We start from the raw sequence: 19,187 nt of genomic DNA, 5'->3' as shown, positions 1-19,187 counted from the left end.
TGTGTGTGTGTGTGTGTGTGTGTGTGTTTATATGAGCGAATGAATGAAACGCGTTCCTGTTTGTGGGAAAATGGCTCCATAGCGCCGCTTTAGCGTGAGGAAGCGTCAGCAGTGTGTTTATACAGAGCTGCTTCCTGACTGAGCTGTCAGGAGACGAGAGAGAGAGAGAGAGAGTGTGTGTGTGTGTGTGTGTGTGTGTGTGTGTGTGTGTGTGTGTGTGTGTGTGTGTGTGTGTGTGTGTGTGTGTGTGTGTGTGTGTGTGTGTGCGTGCGTGTGTGTGTGCGTGCGTGTGTCACAGAGGTTTAGAATGAATGAAATGACAGAAAGTCAGGTTGTTGTCATTTAGACTCTATTCTGCATGGACGTAAACAAATCAACACGTTGTATGTTTCTCCCTGTAAACTGATCCTTAGCAGGGCTCGGGCTCGACCCCAGATAAGTCCTGGAATGTAACTTCCTGTTTTGAAAGTCAAAGGAGAGTTCTGCTGGTAAGAAGGCGCCGTGTTCTTTTCCCCTGTTAGAGTTTTAGAATTCCTTTGGTTGCACAACTGGATGAGGAAGCTCACCACTTCCTCTTGTTGATGCATGTTGCCATAGTAACGTGAGGTGTGTCCTAAATAGTAATTCAATGACTTTTCTGCTAAATTGCTTCAGAGAGAGAGAGAGGGAGAGAGATTGATAAGTTAAGTTTAGAGCGTTAAAGCTTTTAAATGTATTCATTCATGAGTGAAGCAGTCAGTAGAGGTCGGTTGGCCCTGGTTGGCCTCTGAGTTCTAATCTGTCAGGGCGGCTCTGATCAGCTCGCCTGATCGATGCTCCTTCTTCCCTACATGAGCAGGTTTGGCCTCAGATGATGGTGTTGTCATGGCAGCGCTCTCACATCTGTCCATGCCAGACTCTGAGCTCATCCATCGTCCCTGCTGCTTATCTCATCCCACTGATGTGTGTGAAAGGTCAGGCAGGGTCAGATCCTCCGTCACTGGACCAGAACTTCCTCTCAGGTTTACAGCACCTGTCACTCACTGCAGCCTGCACTCTGTGGAGTCATTGGTGTGTGTGTGTGTGTGTGTGTCAGATTATCTGTGGTTGTTTCCCTGTGGGGTCTTCGTCTCCTCAGAGGAAGAAGAGGCCTGAGAGGTTTGGGCCTTAAAGCAAAGTCTGATCCATTTACACCTGAGGAAGGAAGATGACTTCTCTGTGACCTCTCTGTGCCCTCTCTGTGACCCCTTTGTGACCTCTCTGTGACCTCTCTCTCAGCACTCTTTGTCCTCCTTTCATCCAGAATTCTTTTTTGTCATCCCATCTCTTTGTTCTGTTTGCTTCCTATTGTTCAAACTATTCCTCTTCTCTTTATTCTAACTGAGTGACAGGAGGGGGGGTGGAGCTGTGTGTGTGTGTGTGTGTGTGTGTGTGTGTCTGTGTGTGTGTGTGTCTGTGTGTGTATCTGTGTGTGTGTGTGTGTGTGTGTGTCACCAGCCAGCGTTCCTCTTCCTCTTCCTCTTCAATAACACTGCCGTTGTCCGTAGTGCTGAACAGATCAATCAGCTAATCAATTCATCCACAATGTTTCATGTTTAATCGTTTGTGTTATCAAGTGAAAATGCCAAACATCTGATTTGTAGGCGTTGCTGTTTTCTGTGTTTGATGCTTTACAGAAGAATCAATCAGAGAAGTCTGAATGTAGAAGGATTGATTATTGATTGAATAATGGCCCCAGGTGGGCTCCAGGACCTCCAGGACCTCAGGAGAGCTTGAGGGAGCAGATACTCTGTAATAACGCGTGGGATCCAGGTTCACATGGAGGAGAAGCTGATTTATGACCTGGTGTTTGCTGCATATGGCTCATAAAGCCAGCGTGACAGAGACAGAGGAGCAGAGGGCAGGAGGCTCAGCGCTCAGACTGAGCCACTGAGCCTTATCACGCCTCCTTCAACTGATGCTGCACCAAGACACCAAGAGATCAAGAGACCATGAGACCATGAGACCAAGAGACCAAGAGACCAAGAGACCAAGAGACCATCAGACCATGAGACCATGAGACCATGAGACCATGAGAATGAGACCATGAGACCAGAGACCAAGAGACCAAGAGACCAAGAGACCATGAGACCATGAGACCAAGAGACCAAGAGACCAAGAGACCATCAGACCATGAGACCATGAGACCAGAGACCAAGAGACCAAGAGACCAAGAGACCAAGAGACCATCAGACCATGAGACCATGAGACCGAGAGACCGAGAGACCGAGAGACCGAGAGACCAAGAGACCATGAGACCATGAGACCAGAGACCAAGAGACCAAGAGACCAAGAGACCAGACTGGACCTCACACACTGCTGACAGATCACATCATCGTCTCTCGTCCCTCCCGGGTACAACCAGTGCTCCTCTTGATCTAATCACTCAGTCCTTATCATCGTGAGAGAGGCTCCTCCCCTGCCGCACAAAGCCCAAAGACATGGTGTGTGTGTGTGTGTGTGTGTGTGTGTGTGTGTGTGGGTGGATTGATATGGGAGGAAATCCATTTTGCTCATGGAAGCAGAAATAATGCAGCCTGTGCAACATGGTGTGTGTGTGTGTGTGTGTGTGTGTGTGTGTGTGTGTGTGTGTGTGTGTGTGTGTGTGTGTGTGTGTGTGTGTGTGTGTGTCTGTGTGTCCAGCAGGTGATTGTTCCGGTTCCCTCCGTCCTCAGCAGGGCTTCTGTTCTGCCTCCAGATCAAAGCTGTCAGGCCTCATTTCTCTCTCCAGCATCACACTGAGGCGCTGAACCGGGCGCCCTTTGCTCGCTTTTCCCGGCGAGGTCTCGCTTCGCCTCCTCAGCACGGAAAACCTGAAGGAGACGATGGGATTGGAACCCATCGTCTCCTTTATGTCACATTTGACTCTTGTTTCTCTTTTGGAGTTGATATTTTATTCCCTCCACCAAAGAGGTCACGTGTTCTGTTCTGATGGACCCGGGAAGAGGCAGTGAGTTCTGTTCTGATGGACCCAGGCAGAGGCAGTGAGTTCTGTTCTGATGGGCCCGAGCAGAGGCAGTGAGTTCTGTTCTGATGGGCCCGAGCAGAGGCAGTGAGTTCTGTTCTGATGGGCCCGGGCAGAGGCAGTGAGTTCTGTTCTGATGGGCCCAGGCAGAGGCAGTGAGTTCTGTTCTGATGGGCGCGGGCAGAGGCAGTGAGTTCTGTTCTGATGGGCCCGGGCAGAGGCAGTGAGTTCTGTTCTGATGGGTTCATTGTGGGGCTAAACCAGCTCTATAAACGGGACAGATGTGATGAAGCTGGTAAGACTGTCCACTGGGTGGCACTGGGTTGATGGAGGATAATTACTGTCCTTACCCAGAGTTGTCGTTCCCCCCAGTGTAACACACTTTACCCTCCAGACTGAAGTGTTAGAGGAATGAAAGTGGGCGTCGGCCAAGGACGAGTAGAGAGTTGTAGTTATTTATAGAGCACTTCAGGTTTTGGCTGGCAGCCCCTTTCTTCTTTCAAGGTGAATCAGTCTGGGACACACACACACACACACACACACACACAAGTCATTTCCTGTCCTCCACAAGCTTCTTCTTATTTTGGAGTCAGCATTTTTGGATGAGCCAAATATTTCATAACATTCACTTAGTGACCAATTTCACATCGAGAACAAACTGAGTATAAACATCATCCTGACTTTAAGTGTGTGTGTGTGTGTGTGTGTGTGTGTCTGTCTGTGTGTGTGTGTGTGTCTGTGTGTGTGTGTGTGTCTGTGTGTGTGTGTGTGTCGGTGTGTCTGTGTGTGTGTGTGTGTGTCTGTGTGTGTGTGTGTGTCGGTGTGTGTTCTGTGGCTGACTCACTGAGGCCTGCATTATATAACCACACACAACGTAAACACACTCTTCACTGTGTGTGTGTGTGTGTGAAGGTTCTCAGTGCTCTAACTGTTTGCTCAGTCAGAAGACAGAGCAGCTCTGAGTGATAGAGGAGCTGAAGCTGATAAGCTCAAGGACGCAGAGCAACATTGAACTGTGGTGTTACAGGAAGTTACATTAGGAGGAGGAGGAGAAGGAAGGGCAGGAGGTCCAAGCGGTGCTGGGCAGCTGGTGTGGGAGGATCAGAGGATCAGCTGTGTTTCAGCTCAGTGTGCAGATCAGATGTGATGCTAGTTTAAGATTTGTGTTTCCTATCTTTTGAGGTTTGAACTTCCTTTTAGCTGCAGGATGTCCGTGCAGTTTGAAGTGTTACTTTGGTACAAACACACCAGACTACAACCCTACATGTCCTGTTCTGAAGGTTCTGAAGGTTCTGAAGGTCCATCATGGATCCATGTAGCTCCATTTGATGTTTTCTTTACTTCTAGTATGGAGGAGATGTGGTTCTTCCATGTTCTTCATATTGGCTCCAGTCTGTCCGTTCCTCCGCTGGTACCTTGGTGCCCCCGGGCCCCCCCGGCCCTCCCTGGCCCCCCGGGCTCCACTATGTGCCCTGCTGGCCGTGTGAAGGCCACAGAATGATGGTTTCAGTCATTTCCTCCTTTTTCTTTTCACAGATGCTTTGGATTTGTGCGTCCACTTGATGTCAGCGCCCCCTGATGGTGAGAGGGTGAGTTTAACCCCATAAGGACCCCCCAGCTGGAACCCTCATGCCCGGCTGAGCATGTAACAACTCACTCTGACAAGCAGTCAAAGCCACAGACCGGGACCTTTCTTCCACCATGGAGGCCGTAGCCGTGGACAACCTCATCGACTTCGACATGCCCTCCTCCTCCGGAGCCACGTTTCTCTCCGTCGGCAACGGAGTCCAAAGGCGCGCTGACATTTTCTCCACAGAGAATCTGGCATCAGATTCCGGAGTCCACCAGGAGCCTCTGCTGCCGGAGCCCATGGCGCCCACCGACCCCGGCTCGCACCGCCACCGCCGCCGCGAGGACGGCGAGGACGAGAGCGACGCCACAGAGTCGGCAGACAGCGAGAACGACATGGACCCGTCCTCCCTGAGGCGCTCGTCCTCTTCCTCAGCTCACAGCGGGGAGGACGGCGAGGGCGAGGCGAGGGAGAAGAGGGCCTTCATGAAGGCCTACGTGGAGAAGGTGTTTCACGGAAAGTAAGGAGCGGTTTCTGGCCCGCTCGCTCACTGATGCCTCCAGTGGTGGAGCCTGGTCATGACTGTTGTTGTTTTGACAGGGAGGACTTTGACCAGGAGGAGAAGGCTCGCTTTGGAGAGCTCTGCAGCGGAGACAACGCCAAAGGAAGGGAGTGGTTTGCCAAATACGTCAGCGCTCAGGTGAGAAGCAGCAGGAAACGACCCATCAGCTGTAGCTTCTGTTTACATAGAACATATGAGGAGGAGGAACACTGTTGCATTAACCCTTGCACATGCACATTAACCCTTGGAATCACATGAGCCACACACTCCCCTGCTGCAGGTCATGTGACTCTGAGTGGAGTCTTTCAGGCGTGTCAGCAGCGTGTCTCTGACATGCTGCTCCATGCAGCTCAGGGATTCAGTCAGATGTTTGCTAAAGCTTGTGGCGTGAAAGAACACGTTAACATCTAAAGGTCTGAATGAAGGAGAGACAAGCTGTCCTCCTATAGGACAAAGAGTTCAGTCACACTCATTTATCATGAATGATTGATTGATAAGGTGTCCTGTAAAGTCTTGAGTTAGGGTCCATGTTTATGTTTCATGATGCACTCCAGCCTGAGTTCAGACAGAAGAGCGTCTGCTTGTGACTGAAGTGGGTCAGAGGTCAGACGGTGACTCTGTGTTGTGTTGCAGCGCTGCCACTCTAAGTGTGTGTGTGAGGCCACCTTCTACAGGCTGGTGCAGTCGTTTGCCGTGGTTCTGTTTGAGTGAGTATGTTTGGATCTGTGCTTCTGCCAGTCTGTCCTTCAGAGGTGTGTGTGGTGGATGATGTGTGTGTGTTTGTTGGTTGTGTTGTGTTGCAGGTGTTACCAGATGGACGACTACAGCCCGGCCAAGAACCTCATGACCATGTGCTTCACATACTACTACATAGGTGAGGCCCCTCCTCACACTCCCACAGCAGAGTGTGTGTGTGTGTGTGTGTGTGTGTGTGTGCTGAGGCAAGAGGGCAAAGGAGGGCTGAGTCATGTTCACACTGACACGCTTCTGAATGCTCCTTACTGAGAGGATCTCAGTGATTAAGAAGCATCAGGCTGGAGCAAAGTTTGAGTGACTGAAGCTGCTCAGCTCCTCTGAGCCTCTGAGCTGTGACAGGTCCAGATCCTCTGAGCTCTGACAGGTCCAGATCTTCTGAGCTCTGACAGGCTCTGAGCTCTGACAGGTCCAGATCCTCTGAGCTCTGACAGGTCCAGATCTTCTGAGCTCTGACAGGTCCAGATCTTCTGAGCTCTGACAGGTCCAGATCTTCTGAGCTCTGACAGGTCCAGATCCTCTGAGCTGTGACAGGTCCAGATCCTCTGAGCTCTGACAGGTCCAGATCCTCTGTGAGCTGTGGCTTCATCTCCTCTCCTCCTCCTCCTCCTCAGGAAAGTCCCAGCCCTCCCCCTCAGAGCTGCTGGATCGCGGCGCTTCTCCAGCTGGTGTAGACTCGTATCTGGGCAAAGCCAACTACTGGCTGTCTGGGAAGAAGGACGCGGCCGAGCGGCTCCTGAAGAACACATCAAAGACCGACGTGATGGGCTTCTTTGGAGGCCTGGAGAGCAAACTGAGGAGCTCTATGACCCCAAAGAGCGAGTGAGCAGACACATCTCCTTCTTTCCTTCTTTGTATGTTGTTGTCACACCTGACTCCTCCCTGCTCCCGTCTTCTTTCCAGGGATGAAGAAACCCCGGTGGAGATGAAGCCCAGATCCCCAGGTAGCTGCACAGAGTGGAGCCTAAACAGAAACATCTTGTCCTTCTCACTGTTCTGCCCTTTCAGTTAGAAGAGAAGAACTGGACTTGTTCTGCTTTCGTCCCCAGAGTCTGACGCTCCAGAGAAGAAGAGAGGGGAGAAGGTTTACCTGTACACACACCTGAAGCAGCAGCCCATCTGGTAGGTGGAGAAGAAAAAGCACACAGAACCCCACAGAACCACACAGGAGCAAACAGAACCCCACAGAACCACACAGAGCCACACAGAACCCCACAGAACCACACAGAGCCACACAGAATCCCACAGAACCACACAGAGCCACACAGAACTACACAGAACCACGCAGAACCACGCAGAACCACACAGGACCACACAGAGCCACACAGAACCCCACAGAACCACACAGAACCACACAGGACCACACAGAACCACACAGAGCCAGACAGAGCCACACAGAACCCCACAGAACCACACAAGACCACAAAGAACCACACAGAATCACACAGAACCCCACAGAACCCCACAGAGCCACACAGAACCTTAGCTTGAGGAGCATGAGGAGAGGAGGAGAGGAGAACAGGTAGAGGAGGAGAGGAGGAGAGCATGTTTCCGTGTGTGGATCCATGCCTTCATCAGTGTCCTGCCTTCATCAGAGGACAGTCCAGGTTCTAAGGTCAAAGGTCACAGTGCCACCTTGTCTCCTTCAGGCACACGCTAAGGTTTTGGAACGCTGCCTTCTTTGACGCCGTCCACTGTGAGAGGACGAAGAGGTCGCCGACAACCAGGTGAGAGAAGACAGAAGGTTTAGAATGAAAATGAGATCAAACAATACATAATGTATATAAGTGTGTGTGTGTGTGTGTGTGTGTGTGTGGATAATCTCATGATGCTTCAGACCGTCTTCTTCTTCTCTTCTTCTCTTCTCATCCTCTCCTCTTCTTTTCTTCTTCTTCTCTTCTCTTCTTCTTCTCCTCTTGATGTTCTTCCCTCCCTCTCATTAACCCTTTGTCTCCTTGTGTCTCGCTGCCATGCAGAGGGACGCAGGACGGAGAGAAAGAGAGGTCTGTCCTTCTATTTGTCCCTCTGGCCTTAAAGCAAACGCAGTCACAGATTAGAGACGTGTGGTGCCACCATGAGGCTGAAATGCAGAACAGAGTGACAACAACAACAACAGGACACAGAGGCAGAAGGGACAGTTGTGACGTTTCTCAGCTTATATTTAAAAATGTGAGAGTTTAGGATGAGGAGAGGAATCAGCAGCCTCAGCATTCTGTAACATTCATGAAGCTATTCAACCACAAACTGACACAGGAAACCAAAACACTCAAGGTTGCAGTTTAGACGTTAGCAGAATGTTGACATGCTGACTCAGCCTGAGCAGCTGCTGCACACAAACACTGGGATTCCTCCGCTCGCTGTCCGTCAACAAGGAAATCTGCCACTTTGCATCCGAAGCAACAGAGAATGGAAGCAAATCTGTTCCACATTAGCTTCAGTTGAGACCAGCAGAGCGCTGGCCTGTGCTGGTCTCAGCTGGAGCCACCAGAGAGCAGCAGAGGGTCAGATGGTCTAAGGGTCTGAGGGTCTGAGGGTCTCAGGGTCTGAGGGTCTGAAGGTAACAGGGTCTGAGGGTCTGAAGGTAACAGGGTCAGAGGGTCAGAGGGTCAGATGGTCTAAGGGTCTGAGGGTCAGAGGGTCTGAGGCTCAGATGGTCTAAGGGTCAGATGGTCTGAGGGTCTCAGGGTCTGAGGGTCTGAAGGTAACAGGGTCAGAGGGTCAGATGGTCTAAGGGTCTGAGGGTCAGAGGGTCTGAGGGTCAGAGGGTCAGATGGTCTAAGGGTCTGAGGGTCAGAGGGTCTGAGGCTCAGATGGTCTAAGGGTCAGATGGTCTGAGGGTCTCAGGGTCTGAGGGTCTGAAGGTAACAGGGTCAGAGGGTCTGAGGGTCAGATGGTCTAAGGGTCAGAGGGTCTGAGGGTCTCAGGGTCTGAGGGTCTGAAGGTAACAGGGTCAGAGGGTCTCAGGGTCTCAGTTTATCAGCTGAGTTTAAGTCAAACACTTCACTGTAGTTGTGTTTGTTTCGATAATGATTTGATTTCTGTACGTAATGTTTCTTGTTGCCATGGTTGCATGATGGACTGACTGCATGTTGGCTCCCTGCATGTTCTCCTTCTCTTCATGTTGCTCCTGTTTACCCTCCATGCACGACGCTGCTGTTTCCTCTGCAGATGCATGCTGGGAGAAAACTCAGAGCCACTTCACTCTGCTAATGTTGACATGTTTGAAGCACGGCTTTGGTTTGGTTTGGGTCTCATCGACCCGCTGAGCCTGAGCGCCGCCCTGCTCAGCCAGAGCGCCGCCCTGCTCAGCCAGAGCGCCGCCCTGCTCAGCCAGAGCGCCCTGCTCAGAGACACGTGGGCGCTCTGGACAGCTGAGGGGTAAACTGGCCACAGAGCGACTGTGATAATTCAATGTTATCGCCGTGGCAACCAGTGTGAGCCCTGGAGGTGGGACTGGAGCTGAAGTGTAAACAGAGGAGCAGGCGGTCGTGTGTTTGTTTGTTTGTGAGTCTTCATCCCAGAGGGACCGTGATGATGAAGAGAGCAGGCTTGTCTTAAAGAGACACTACCTCTTATTGTTTTCACTCAGTGTGCATAATACTGCCGCAGCAAAGTAGAGAGGAAGTGGATTCATGCTTTTGTTGTTTATTGAAGCTCATCATCATCATCATCATCATCTTCATCATCTTCTCCATCTGCTTCTTCCTGATGTCTCATGTTTTGTTTTGCTGATAATGATGATGATGATGATGAATGTGTCCTGCTCTTCGTCACGGTTGCATTAATGGACCCATCACACACTGACCATGTAACCTTGACCCCTTGACCCCTGCTGTCTCTCCCTCTGCCGCAGGGAGAAGTGGTGTCACATGACCCAGGAGGAGAGAGACGACAGCTCCAAGATCGATGAGAACATTGCCTTCGGCCAGCTGGGGTGAGGAAGACGAGTACATGAACTCCTTTACTCACTGCGGCTCAATGAAGGCAAACGAAGAGTTAACCTTAGCTGAGTGATGGAGGGAAACAGCGCCTCTATGGGAGGAGCTTAGACTTAAGACACTTACACACTTACACTCTGTGGAGAGATGAGATGATGAGATGAAGGTGATGATGTGATGAAGGCGATGAAGGTGATGAAGGCGATGATGTGATGAAGGTGATGATGTGATGGATGTGATGATGTGATGAAGGTGATGATGTGATGATGTGATGAGGCGATGATGTGATGAAGGTGATGATGAGATGAAAGTGATGATGTGATGAAGGTGATGATGAGATGTGATGATGTGATGAAGGTAATGATGAGATGAAGGTGATGATGTGATGGATGTGATGACTTGATGAAGGTGATGATGTGATGAAGGTGATGATGTGATGGATGTGATGAAGGTGATGGATGTGATGACGTGATGAAGGTGATGATGTGATGAAGGCGATGATGTGATGGATGTGATGATGCGATGATGTGATGATGAGATGAAGGTGATGATGTGATGAAGGTAATGATGAGATGAAGGTGATGATGTGATGATGTGATGGAGCTTCTTGTGTGTGTTCCCCTCAGGACTTTCACTCATAACATGCTGGCGTTCGGCCTCAGTAAGAAGCTCTGCAACGACTTCCTGAAGAAGCAGGCGGTCATCGGGAACCTGAACGAAGGTACGACAGGAACACACACACACACACACACACACACACACACACACACCCAAGGATCTATCATTACTTTGATCTAAAGGAAAGTAGTAAGTGTGTGTGTGTGTGTGTGTGTGTGTGTGTTTCCTCTTTGCAGAACAGTCCAAGTTGCTGAGTGACCACATAGAGAAAATGGCAGCAGAGTGAGATGGACGCACGGCGCTTTTATGGACTGATGGCCCACACACACACACACACACACACACACACACATACAGGCATAATATTGTTGCATCAGTGAGGTTGACGTGTTGGGTCAGATGACATCATCCTCAGCAGTCAGCTGTAACATCTGAGTGAAGCCTGAGCCTCATTCTACATCACATACATGTACGGTGTGTTAGATGTTGCATGGCTGTTTCCTTTACAACCATATGAACCGTTGGTATGAAAGCATGTGTGTTTGTGTGTGTGTGTGTGTGTGTGCGTGTCTGTGTGTCTTCGGCCCATGAAACGTACGTCTGAACAAAGTGACTGATGTTGAATGGATCCATGTTGTTCCTTCAGCACAGCGATAGAACTTCTGCTCCCCGCCACAATAAAAGCTCCTTTATTCCCAAATAGAAGTGTTGTTACACCATCATGCCCTTCTCTCAGCTACTTCACGTTGCAGATGGGCGAAGGTCAAAGGTCATAGGTGAACATATTTGTATTTAACTAAACAACACGATGTCAGTGACACCAGTTTGGACGTGCATTTCCTCTAAATCATGGAACTTTGTAAATGTATTTGCTTCTGTGTGTTCAGAGCTGCTTTGACCTCGTTCCACCCAGAGGAGCGTCAGACTCCTCATCTGTCCAAAGTGCCTTCATGTAACCAGATTCCTTGATCCTTGACCTCTTGATCTCCTGATGCTACTCCAGAAAACACTAAGGCAAAGCTTTGTGACTCACTGAACCTCTGCACGCAAACTAAACTCCCCGTGTTCGTGTTAGCAGGGCTGAAACAACAAATATGTAGATAAAGAGAAGCATGTCACCTATAGGTCAAAGGTCGGCCCATGTAGTACCAAGTATAGTTCTCTATGTGTGGTGTTGCATGCGTGTGTGTATCCGTGTTAGCATGTGCAAACTGCTGAGCAAAGGGAGAAGGAGCATTGAACTGACAGGCCAAGTCTCTTAGCTGTAATACTTCATTCGGCCACTGTGGGGCAGCGTTGTGTCTTGAAAGCGATTCTCAAAGAGAGTTTGTTCAAGAGTTTGTCTGAATCTGTGCCGTCTCCATATATAAATGTGTTTTTAAACCGTCCTACACATCTGCAGGTGAGTGAGGATGAGTCGCTCAGTCGGGTCGCCCTGTGTGAGGACGACCCCCTGACCCCCTGCTGATCTGTCTGAAGTTTGTAAATAGGATTCATATATAAGTGTATTTAAAGTGCTGTGTAGTGAAGCTCTTAGTGAGTGTTTGCTGTAGAGTGTAGATGTTAAGCGGTCGATGTAACGGTGACCTGTGACCTCTGACCTCACACGGCCGCACACAGCTAAGTGTTGTGCAATAATGTGTGAGTCGTTCCCTCCTCCTCTTTCTGATTCATGCCTCTTTTGGTCCACAATGATTGTTTGAATAATTGATTTTTTGTATTGTATTTTTTCTTTGTGTGTTAATTTTTGCGTTGCAGTTGTGTGTTGTAATCAGATGACTAAACTTCTGTAACCTGTCCACACACACATGATGCTGTAACATGTTTCCAGTTGTGGGTTTTTTTTGTTTGTATTTGTCTTTTGTCTACTTGACCTTTGACCCTTTTGGCCTCTCGTCAATCATCTCACCTTTGTTATTATTGACCTGTTTATCTCTGTTAGCTCCTCTGAGCCGTTTGCACTTCACCGGGTCTCATTTTGTGACTTTGATGCCTCGTGTTTGTCAAGCACGGCTCCTTTGTAACCGTAGCAACTGTTGTGAAACGCGGACCACCATCTGTGTTTTGTTACGCTGATGGCCAAACGTCTTTACGTCTTGTTGACTTTTATCCACCTTGAGAAAATGATCATTAAAGCAAACACTCAGCTTTCTTCTTCATGGTAGATTTGTGTACCAAACACTTTCTGCATTTCTTTCTGCACTTTGGACTCTTTGGCCGTTGTGTCGTTCTTCATTCGCCCGCTGATGCACAGGAAGCTTCACGTTTCTGCAGAGATGGAGTTTTACTCCACACAGGAGGGGCCACAAGCATTCAGCCTCTTTACACCACAAACACAACTACGGCCCTGTGACTCCTGATCTGATGCTGGACTCACATGGTAGACAGATACAGTATGGACATAAAGATATGTGTATGTATACATGTAGAGAGAGAGAGAGAGAGAGAGAGAGATAAACAGAATATACAAGAACCCTGTGATGTGTGATAATACATAAACAAGTCTCTTATCAGTATAATACATAAATATGAGACAGAGGAAGGACACGGCTCCAAATACAACAGAAGGAAGCTTTATTGATCTGTGGTTCAGGAGGTTATCGTAGGAAAAACAAGAACATTAAAAGAAAAGAAAAACTGCGTGCGTGCGTGCGTGCGTGCGTGCGTGTGTGTGTGTGGGGCAGAGTGGGTGGTTGTATATGTCTGTGTCAATGAGAGCAGCGTGTTGATTGGAGCCTCTCTGGCTGTACAATGTTGGAGTGTTCCAGCGTGTGAGCGCTCTGCTGAGCCGCCGCCGCTCTGCCGTTTCCAGCTCTGTGTATAAATAAACAGCAGTCACGCCGGCTGCACTCTGATTGGACGCCACGTAATGAGCTGTGAAAGGCCAGTCAGCAGTGTCACACCACCAACACACTCCTCTGTCTAATTAATGCCAGACCTCCACACACACACGACACACACACCAGGTTAAACTCCACCCAGGGGTTAATGAAGGCCAACACAGGCTCCTCCTCCTGCTGTGTATCGATTGCAGGATCGCTCATCAATCCACCGGGCAGAGACGCTTCTAGCTTAGAAATCCTTTAGTTTAGTTTGAAACAAGTTTTCTGTAACTTCTCTCCCAACTGTTTTGTCAATAAAGTTTTATCTAAACAAAATGGCCGACTCCTACCAACTACGATTCTGGACCAGGAGGGAAGGGAGGACCCAGTTTGGACCCCCAGATAGTTGAAGAGCTGTGAAGGTAAAGTGACTGTGCGTAGTTTTGTGAGTTGTGGGGAAATCGGATCAAATTGTGACAAACTGGAATCTTCTGAGCGTTTTAACATTCAGCCAACGAATCAAACCTCCAGACCCCCCAACACACACAAGGCACACGGGATCAGTTCAGCCAGACTGGACCAGACTGAGTCACAGTGCCACCTGATGGTGCATGTGTGCCAAGCTACGTGCTGCATTCAGGTGATTCTAGTAAAGATGAGACATTTTGTACGAATCACAGCTCCCAGATGTTTGTACACACACACACACACACACACACCTAAAGTCACACATGTGAGTTCACATTTGCTTACAAACATACAGGAAGTGTGATGCGTTCAGGATCACTGAGAGACAACGAGCAAACATCTCAGATCTGTAAATGCAGCTGTGCAGCATAAATCTAAACTGCTTTGGTTTAGCAAAACTGAAGTGTGTGTGTGTGTGTGTGTGTGTGTGTGTCTGTGTGTGTGTGTGTGTGTGTGTGTGTGTGTGTGTGTGTGTGTGTGTGTGTGTGTGTGTGTGTGTGTGTGTGTGTGTGTGCTCCACTTCCTCTGGATTAAGTGCTAAAGTCAGGGTGGTCCCAGGCTGGGGGTGGTGAGCCTGCTGCTGTGTACAAGTACACACACACACACACACACACATACACACACACACACACACACAGACAGATAGAGATAGAGAGTTGTAGCTTATATGAAACCCAGGGGTTTCAAACGTTGAAAACCTGCGACCTCAGCTGCAGCCTGTGCTTCTTCATGGTTCAGATGTTTGATGTTTGTTTCAGATGAAGCTGAAGCTTCAGTTTCATGATTTTGAAAATTCCATTGTAGAAACATTGTTGAGCAATACTGCCAGACATGCTTAGTGTGGTTTTGTCCAGCGTGTGGCAGTATCACTAATGTGAGCTTAAATGAACTACATGTGTTGTGTGTGTGTGTGTGTGGTTACATGTTGTCCAAACAAACACACTCCAGTAAAGACTTCAACCAATGAACACAAAGTTTGTGCAACAATACGTCACTTATGAGCGTCGTCTCAAGAATACAAGCTGAGCTCCTGAGCTGTCCTCTGATTGGACACAACTCTTCGTTACTACACAGCTTCACTGACCTGGTTAGTAACCTTCAGGCCTGTAAGTCTTTAATGTGACCCTTAAATGGACCAAATAAAGAAATGGAACACAATCCAGAACAAAAACACAAAATACAGCAACAAACCTGACCGACAACTGACAATCCAGTTCAATGCACAGAAAGCTTCATAGCAGTCTGTTGTATTGCTTTGGATCATATTTTACAGCTGTGTGTGTGTGTGTGTGTGTGTGTGTGTGTGTTTGTGTGTGTGTGTGTGTGTGCGCGCCTGCGTGTGCGTGTGAGTGTGCGTGTGCGTGAGTGTGCGTGTGCGTGTGTGTGTGTACAGTACACGTGTGTTTGTATCCAGGCTGTAAACAGCATCAGTCCTGGTCTGGATAATGATGTATGGACCTTTGTGCCAGGAAACCTAACTTGATTAGCGGCTAATGTAGCCTGAACCAAGCCCATCAATCTTCATCAAGGCCCCGCCCTCCCCCGGTGCTGAGTGTGTATTTGGACAAGTGTGGCCGGTTTATGTAGAGAGTGAAAAAATATAATAAACACTCGGATTAGGACTCGTTTGAACCTGTGAGCTCTAAAGGAGGAGATGGAGCGCCGAGCTGGACCTGACTGTGTGTGTGTGTGTGTGTGTGTGTGTGTGTGTGTGTGTGTGTGTGTGTGTGTGTGTGTGCGTGTGTGTGTGTGTGTGTGTGTGTGTGTGAAATGACTCCCCATGTTCAAAGATATTCAGTCAGTTTAGAATCTGATCCACAAAGAGCTGAGGTCTGGCTCTGTGCCAAGAGGAGGAAACCCCTCACACATGGAATATTGATCAATCAATCATCAATCAGGCTTTTCTCAAATATCCTTCCACTGTTTAACATTCATGACTCAGGTTAGTTAGTGAGTTTGGTTGTGTGTTTGTTTTTCTTTATTTATCACTAATATGAGGTCATGTTCAGGTTTATGTCTGCATGTTATAAGTGAGGATTCACTGGTTCTTGTCCCTGCATGGTCTCTGTCTGCTCCTGGGCACTGGGTCCTGGGTCCTGGGTCCTGGGTCCTGGGCACTGGGCACTGGGCACTGGGTCCTGGGTCCTGGGTCCTGGGCACTGGGTCCTGGGTCCTGGGTTCTGGGCTTTGGGTTCTGGGCTTTGGGTTCTGGACCCACAGTTTGTTTTCTCAAATAACAAATAAGCTTGGTGAGGGTTTCCTCTCTGCTCTCTCATGAGGATCTCTTCCTGTTCAAACAGTCCCAGAGCATCCGAGGAGCAGCATCCCTCTGTCACAGAGGAGCAGCGTCCCTCTGTCACAGAGGAGCCCATCAGGATCAGTCTCATTCTCCCTCTGGCTCCTGTGCCGCTCTCTCTCCTCGCCCCTCTGAGCTTCTCCGTCTTTTATTTACACGTCTGGTCAGAAGAATCCTATACACAGGAAATGCTTGTGAATGTGAGTTCCTCTCCTCAAACGTGCGGAAGTTTATTTATTTCGACAAACATTCCTGATTTGCACAGACTGGAGCGTTTGAGAGCTGAGAGCCGTGCGGGCCGCAGCTCTCAGCTCTCAGCTCTCAGCTCTCAGCTCTCAGCCTATATTTAGACATGAGCGTCCTGTGTGAGCGGCCTGCAGCCCGTCTGACACGTTACATGCGTGTGATGAAACCATGTTACACACAGAGATCCAGCATGGGACCTTTACATCAAATACATCAGTGAGCATGTATGTTAGCTCAGGCTGGGAAGAAATACAAAAAGTGAGAAGATAAAGGAAATTAAAACAAAACAAACTGAATATAAAAATCGATTCATCTTCAGTTCTTTTATTCATTGATTAGAAATAAAGGAAAACAAGCGGTTTAGTTTTATTTACAATTCATTTAAACCTGTTTGACTTCAGCTGAGACTCCAGCTACAACAACTCGTCTAACTTGTGCACAGGATGTTTAAACATTATTTAGTGGATCGGTTCCTCCTGGTTATTTAACTCAGATCACTTTGATTGATTACAACTTTGTATGATTGAACAATACTTTGATTATCAGTGAGACTCGGTGACCTGGAGCCCAAACTTCTGATCAGATGAATACACACCAATCCATTAGTTACAGTTAGATGTGGTGAGGTCCCTTTGTAAATTGCAATGGATGACTGATAAGTTCTGAGCCTGGAATAGAACAGTCCAGTCGTCTCCATTTCACTCGGATGATTTAATGTTTATCTCACTTCCATAGAAGTGTTTATCTTGAAAGTTAAATCCCTGCAGTACCTGGAAATTATAATCCTCCTGAATTAGGAGTGCTGTTCAGAAGAGAGCAGATTGATTTGACTCCACTCACACATTAGAGACACGAGACAGGCTCAGAACTTATCAATCAGCCCTCACCCAGGAGCTTTCAGTATTTCAGAGAGGAGAAGCTACAAAAGAACATTCTCACAAAAAAGACCCAAACTTCTGCACATTAGGTTCTGTTCCTCTGGTTCTCATGCTGGTTGATCTCATTTATTCTAAACAACACTGACGTCACTTTATCAAACTAAACTTTTATTTTGCTCATGATATTCAGAACAAAGTGCAAAGTGTGTGATTAGATGACAGTTAAATTCGTTGCCATATTCCTGTTGCCATGGTCACGGAGACATTTTACACTCATCTTGAAGACGAACTCTCGGGTGACGTCATCACTAAGCACGTCAGCTTTCCCTTTACAGTTTTATAAAATAAATCAAAATGACCAAATTTGTCTACAGGTCATTAAACTGAACAGAAGTGAAGAGGAGGAGGAGGAGGATGAAGAAGAAGAAGAAGAAGCATGACACATTCCGATCAAGATCGACTCCCACTTGATCGATGTGTTCACTTGTAGTGCAGGATTCTGTCTGGGTAGAGAGACAGGTATGAGCAGAGGGGGAAGCTCATCTGATACACCTGCTGCACCGCCGGGCTGAGGGCGGGACGCTCTGCGCATGCGGCGACGCTGCCGCTCACCTCGTCTTCGTTTCTGGATAAGATGCTCTCGATGCTAAAGCCGCGGGACTTGGTGTCCCTGCTCGGGGTGGCGCCCTTCGCTCTGTCCGGCACCGGCACCGGCACCGGCAAGTTCGTGTTCCCCGAGCAGCTGACGGCGCAGAGCGGACCCCGGTCCCTCACGGTGAACGCGGACCTCCTCTCCTCCGCCTCGTTCTCTCCGCCCGGGGGTCGCGCCGCGTCCGTCCACAGCGCTGCGTGTCTCGGCTCCGGGTGCGCAGCATCGGGCCTCCTCCCGTCTTCGTTGGAGGACACTCTGGCTCTCCGGGTGTTTTGGGGCTCCTCCGCGTGGTTGAACTCGACAAGAACTGGTTTGGACACCGCCTCTGGTTGTGTCTCCGTCCTCTCCGCACCCTGCCGTCCCGGGGTCACCGGTGTCCCCTGTTGGTGTCCCTCCCTGGACGCGCCCGGGCCCCTGGTGCGCTTGTGTCCAGCACCTTTGGAGTCCAGAGCCTCCTGCTGGCTCTTCGCCTTCCTCTTCCTCCGTCGGTAGTTGCCGTTCTCAAACATGTCCAGGCACTTGGTGTCCAGCGTCCAGTAGCTGCCTTTGCCCGGCCGCCCTTTCTCCCTGGGCACCTTGATGAAGCAGTCGTTGAGGGAGAGGTTGTGGCGGATGGAGTTCTGCCAGCCCTGTTTGTTGTCGTGATAGAAGGGGAATCTGTCCATGATGAACTGGTAGATGCCGCTCAGCGTTGCGCGCTGCTCCGGTGCGCTCTTGATGGCCATGGCGATGAGCGCGATGTAGCTGTACGGCGGCTTCTGTGGAGGCTCCTGGCGCGCAGACACGAAGCTCAGGGTGGCGGCGGGCAGGACCCCCCCGCCGTCTGCCCCGTACAGGTAAATGAGCGGAGGGGCGGAGAGGTTAAGAGCCGAGGAAGGCAACCCGAGCGGCGGCAGGCGGCCGTGGTAGAGACTCATGGCGCCGGGGAAGCTGGAGTGTGTCCCGGGGAAAGTTGCGGCTGCTCCCGGAGCTCCTCTCCTCCGCTGACTGACTCCAGAGCCTCATGAGGCCCCAGAAAAATGTTAATAATTGTTGTACGTTTGTGTTATGTTGACTTTGCACTGGGAAATAAATTGTCCATCATAAACAGTCGGTGGTGTTCTCAGCCCACCCACATTAATTAAAATTTCATTGCGCTGAAACTCCCTCATGCTCCCCCCCCCGCCCCCCCCTCTCTCATGCCCCCTCCACCTCCCCCCCCGGCCCAGCAGCCAATGAGGTGCCGGGTTATTCCCTCATCTGTTTATAGAATTAGTCGCTTGATAAGTCTGCCCACCCAGGTTGAATCAAGCTGTGTTTATTTGGAAAAATTTCCGGGCACCCAATCCATAAACGCTGTGATGTGCTGTTTGAAATCTCACGTCCACCCCTGACGCGCTGAGCTGCTCACACAGAGAGAAC

At 49.4% G+C, this 19,187-nt stretch overlaps 2 protein-coding genes across 5 annotated transcripts in view; one reads left to right on the top strand and one right to left on the bottom strand.

Moving 5' to 3' along the window:
• kiaa0513 (KIAA0513 ortholog) overlaps positions 1-13,021 on the top strand; it is a 13,300-nt gene extending 279 nt beyond the window's left edge. For 2 of the 4 annotated variants that reach the window (XM_076138321.1, XM_076138322.1), the window contains exons 2-12: positions 4,520-5,073; positions 5,154-5,253; positions 5,749-5,822; positions 5,919-5,989; positions 6,483-6,690; positions 6,772-6,812; positions 6,918-6,990; positions 7,518-7,595; positions 9,722-9,802; positions 10,433-10,527; positions 10,661-13,021. In XM_076138321.1, coding sequence (XP_075994436.1) covers positions 4,685-5,073; positions 5,154-5,253; positions 5,749-5,822; positions 5,919-5,989; positions 6,483-6,690; positions 6,772-6,812; positions 6,918-6,990; positions 7,518-7,595; positions 9,722-9,802; positions 10,433-10,527; positions 10,661-10,710 — 1,260 coding nt within the window. In that variant the 5' untranslated portion in view covers positions 4,520-4,684 and the 3' untranslated portion in view covers positions 10,711-13,021. Of the gene's footprint in view, positions 1-2,090; positions 2,374-4,519; positions 5,074-5,153; positions 5,254-5,748; positions 5,823-5,918; positions 5,990-6,482; positions 6,691-6,771; positions 6,813-6,917; positions 6,991-7,517; positions 7,596-9,721; positions 9,803-10,432; positions 10,528-10,660 lie in introns of those variants that run through there. The other 2 variants (XM_076138323.1, XM_076138324.1) reach the window with 2 other exon arrangements.
• A 3,533-nt stretch (positions 13,022-16,554) lies between these two features.
• foxl1 (forkhead box L1) lies at positions 16,555-18,858 on the bottom strand. The gene has a single exon (XM_076138318.1). It carries the CDS (start codon positions 18,701-18,703, stop codon positions 17,615-17,617), a length of 1,089 nt encoding a protein of 362 aa, XP_075994433.1. The 5' UTR covers positions 18,704-18,858; the 3' UTR covers positions 16,555-17,614.
• Positions 18,859-19,187: the final 329 nt, after the last annotated feature.

This window comes from Genypterus blacodes, unplaced genomic scaffold, assembly GCF_046128005.1.
Source record: "Genypterus blacodes isolate CSIRO-AG114 ecotype Tasmania unplaced genomic scaffold, CSIRO-AGI_Gbla_v1 ptg000360l_1, whole genome shotgun sequence".
NCBI classification, from domain to species: Eukaryota; Metazoa; Chordata; class Actinopteri; order Ophidiiformes; family Ophidiidae; genus Genypterus; species Genypterus blacodes.
Note: the sequence above shows the minus strand (reverse complement) of the source record. Positions and strands in the feature narration are given on the sequence as shown.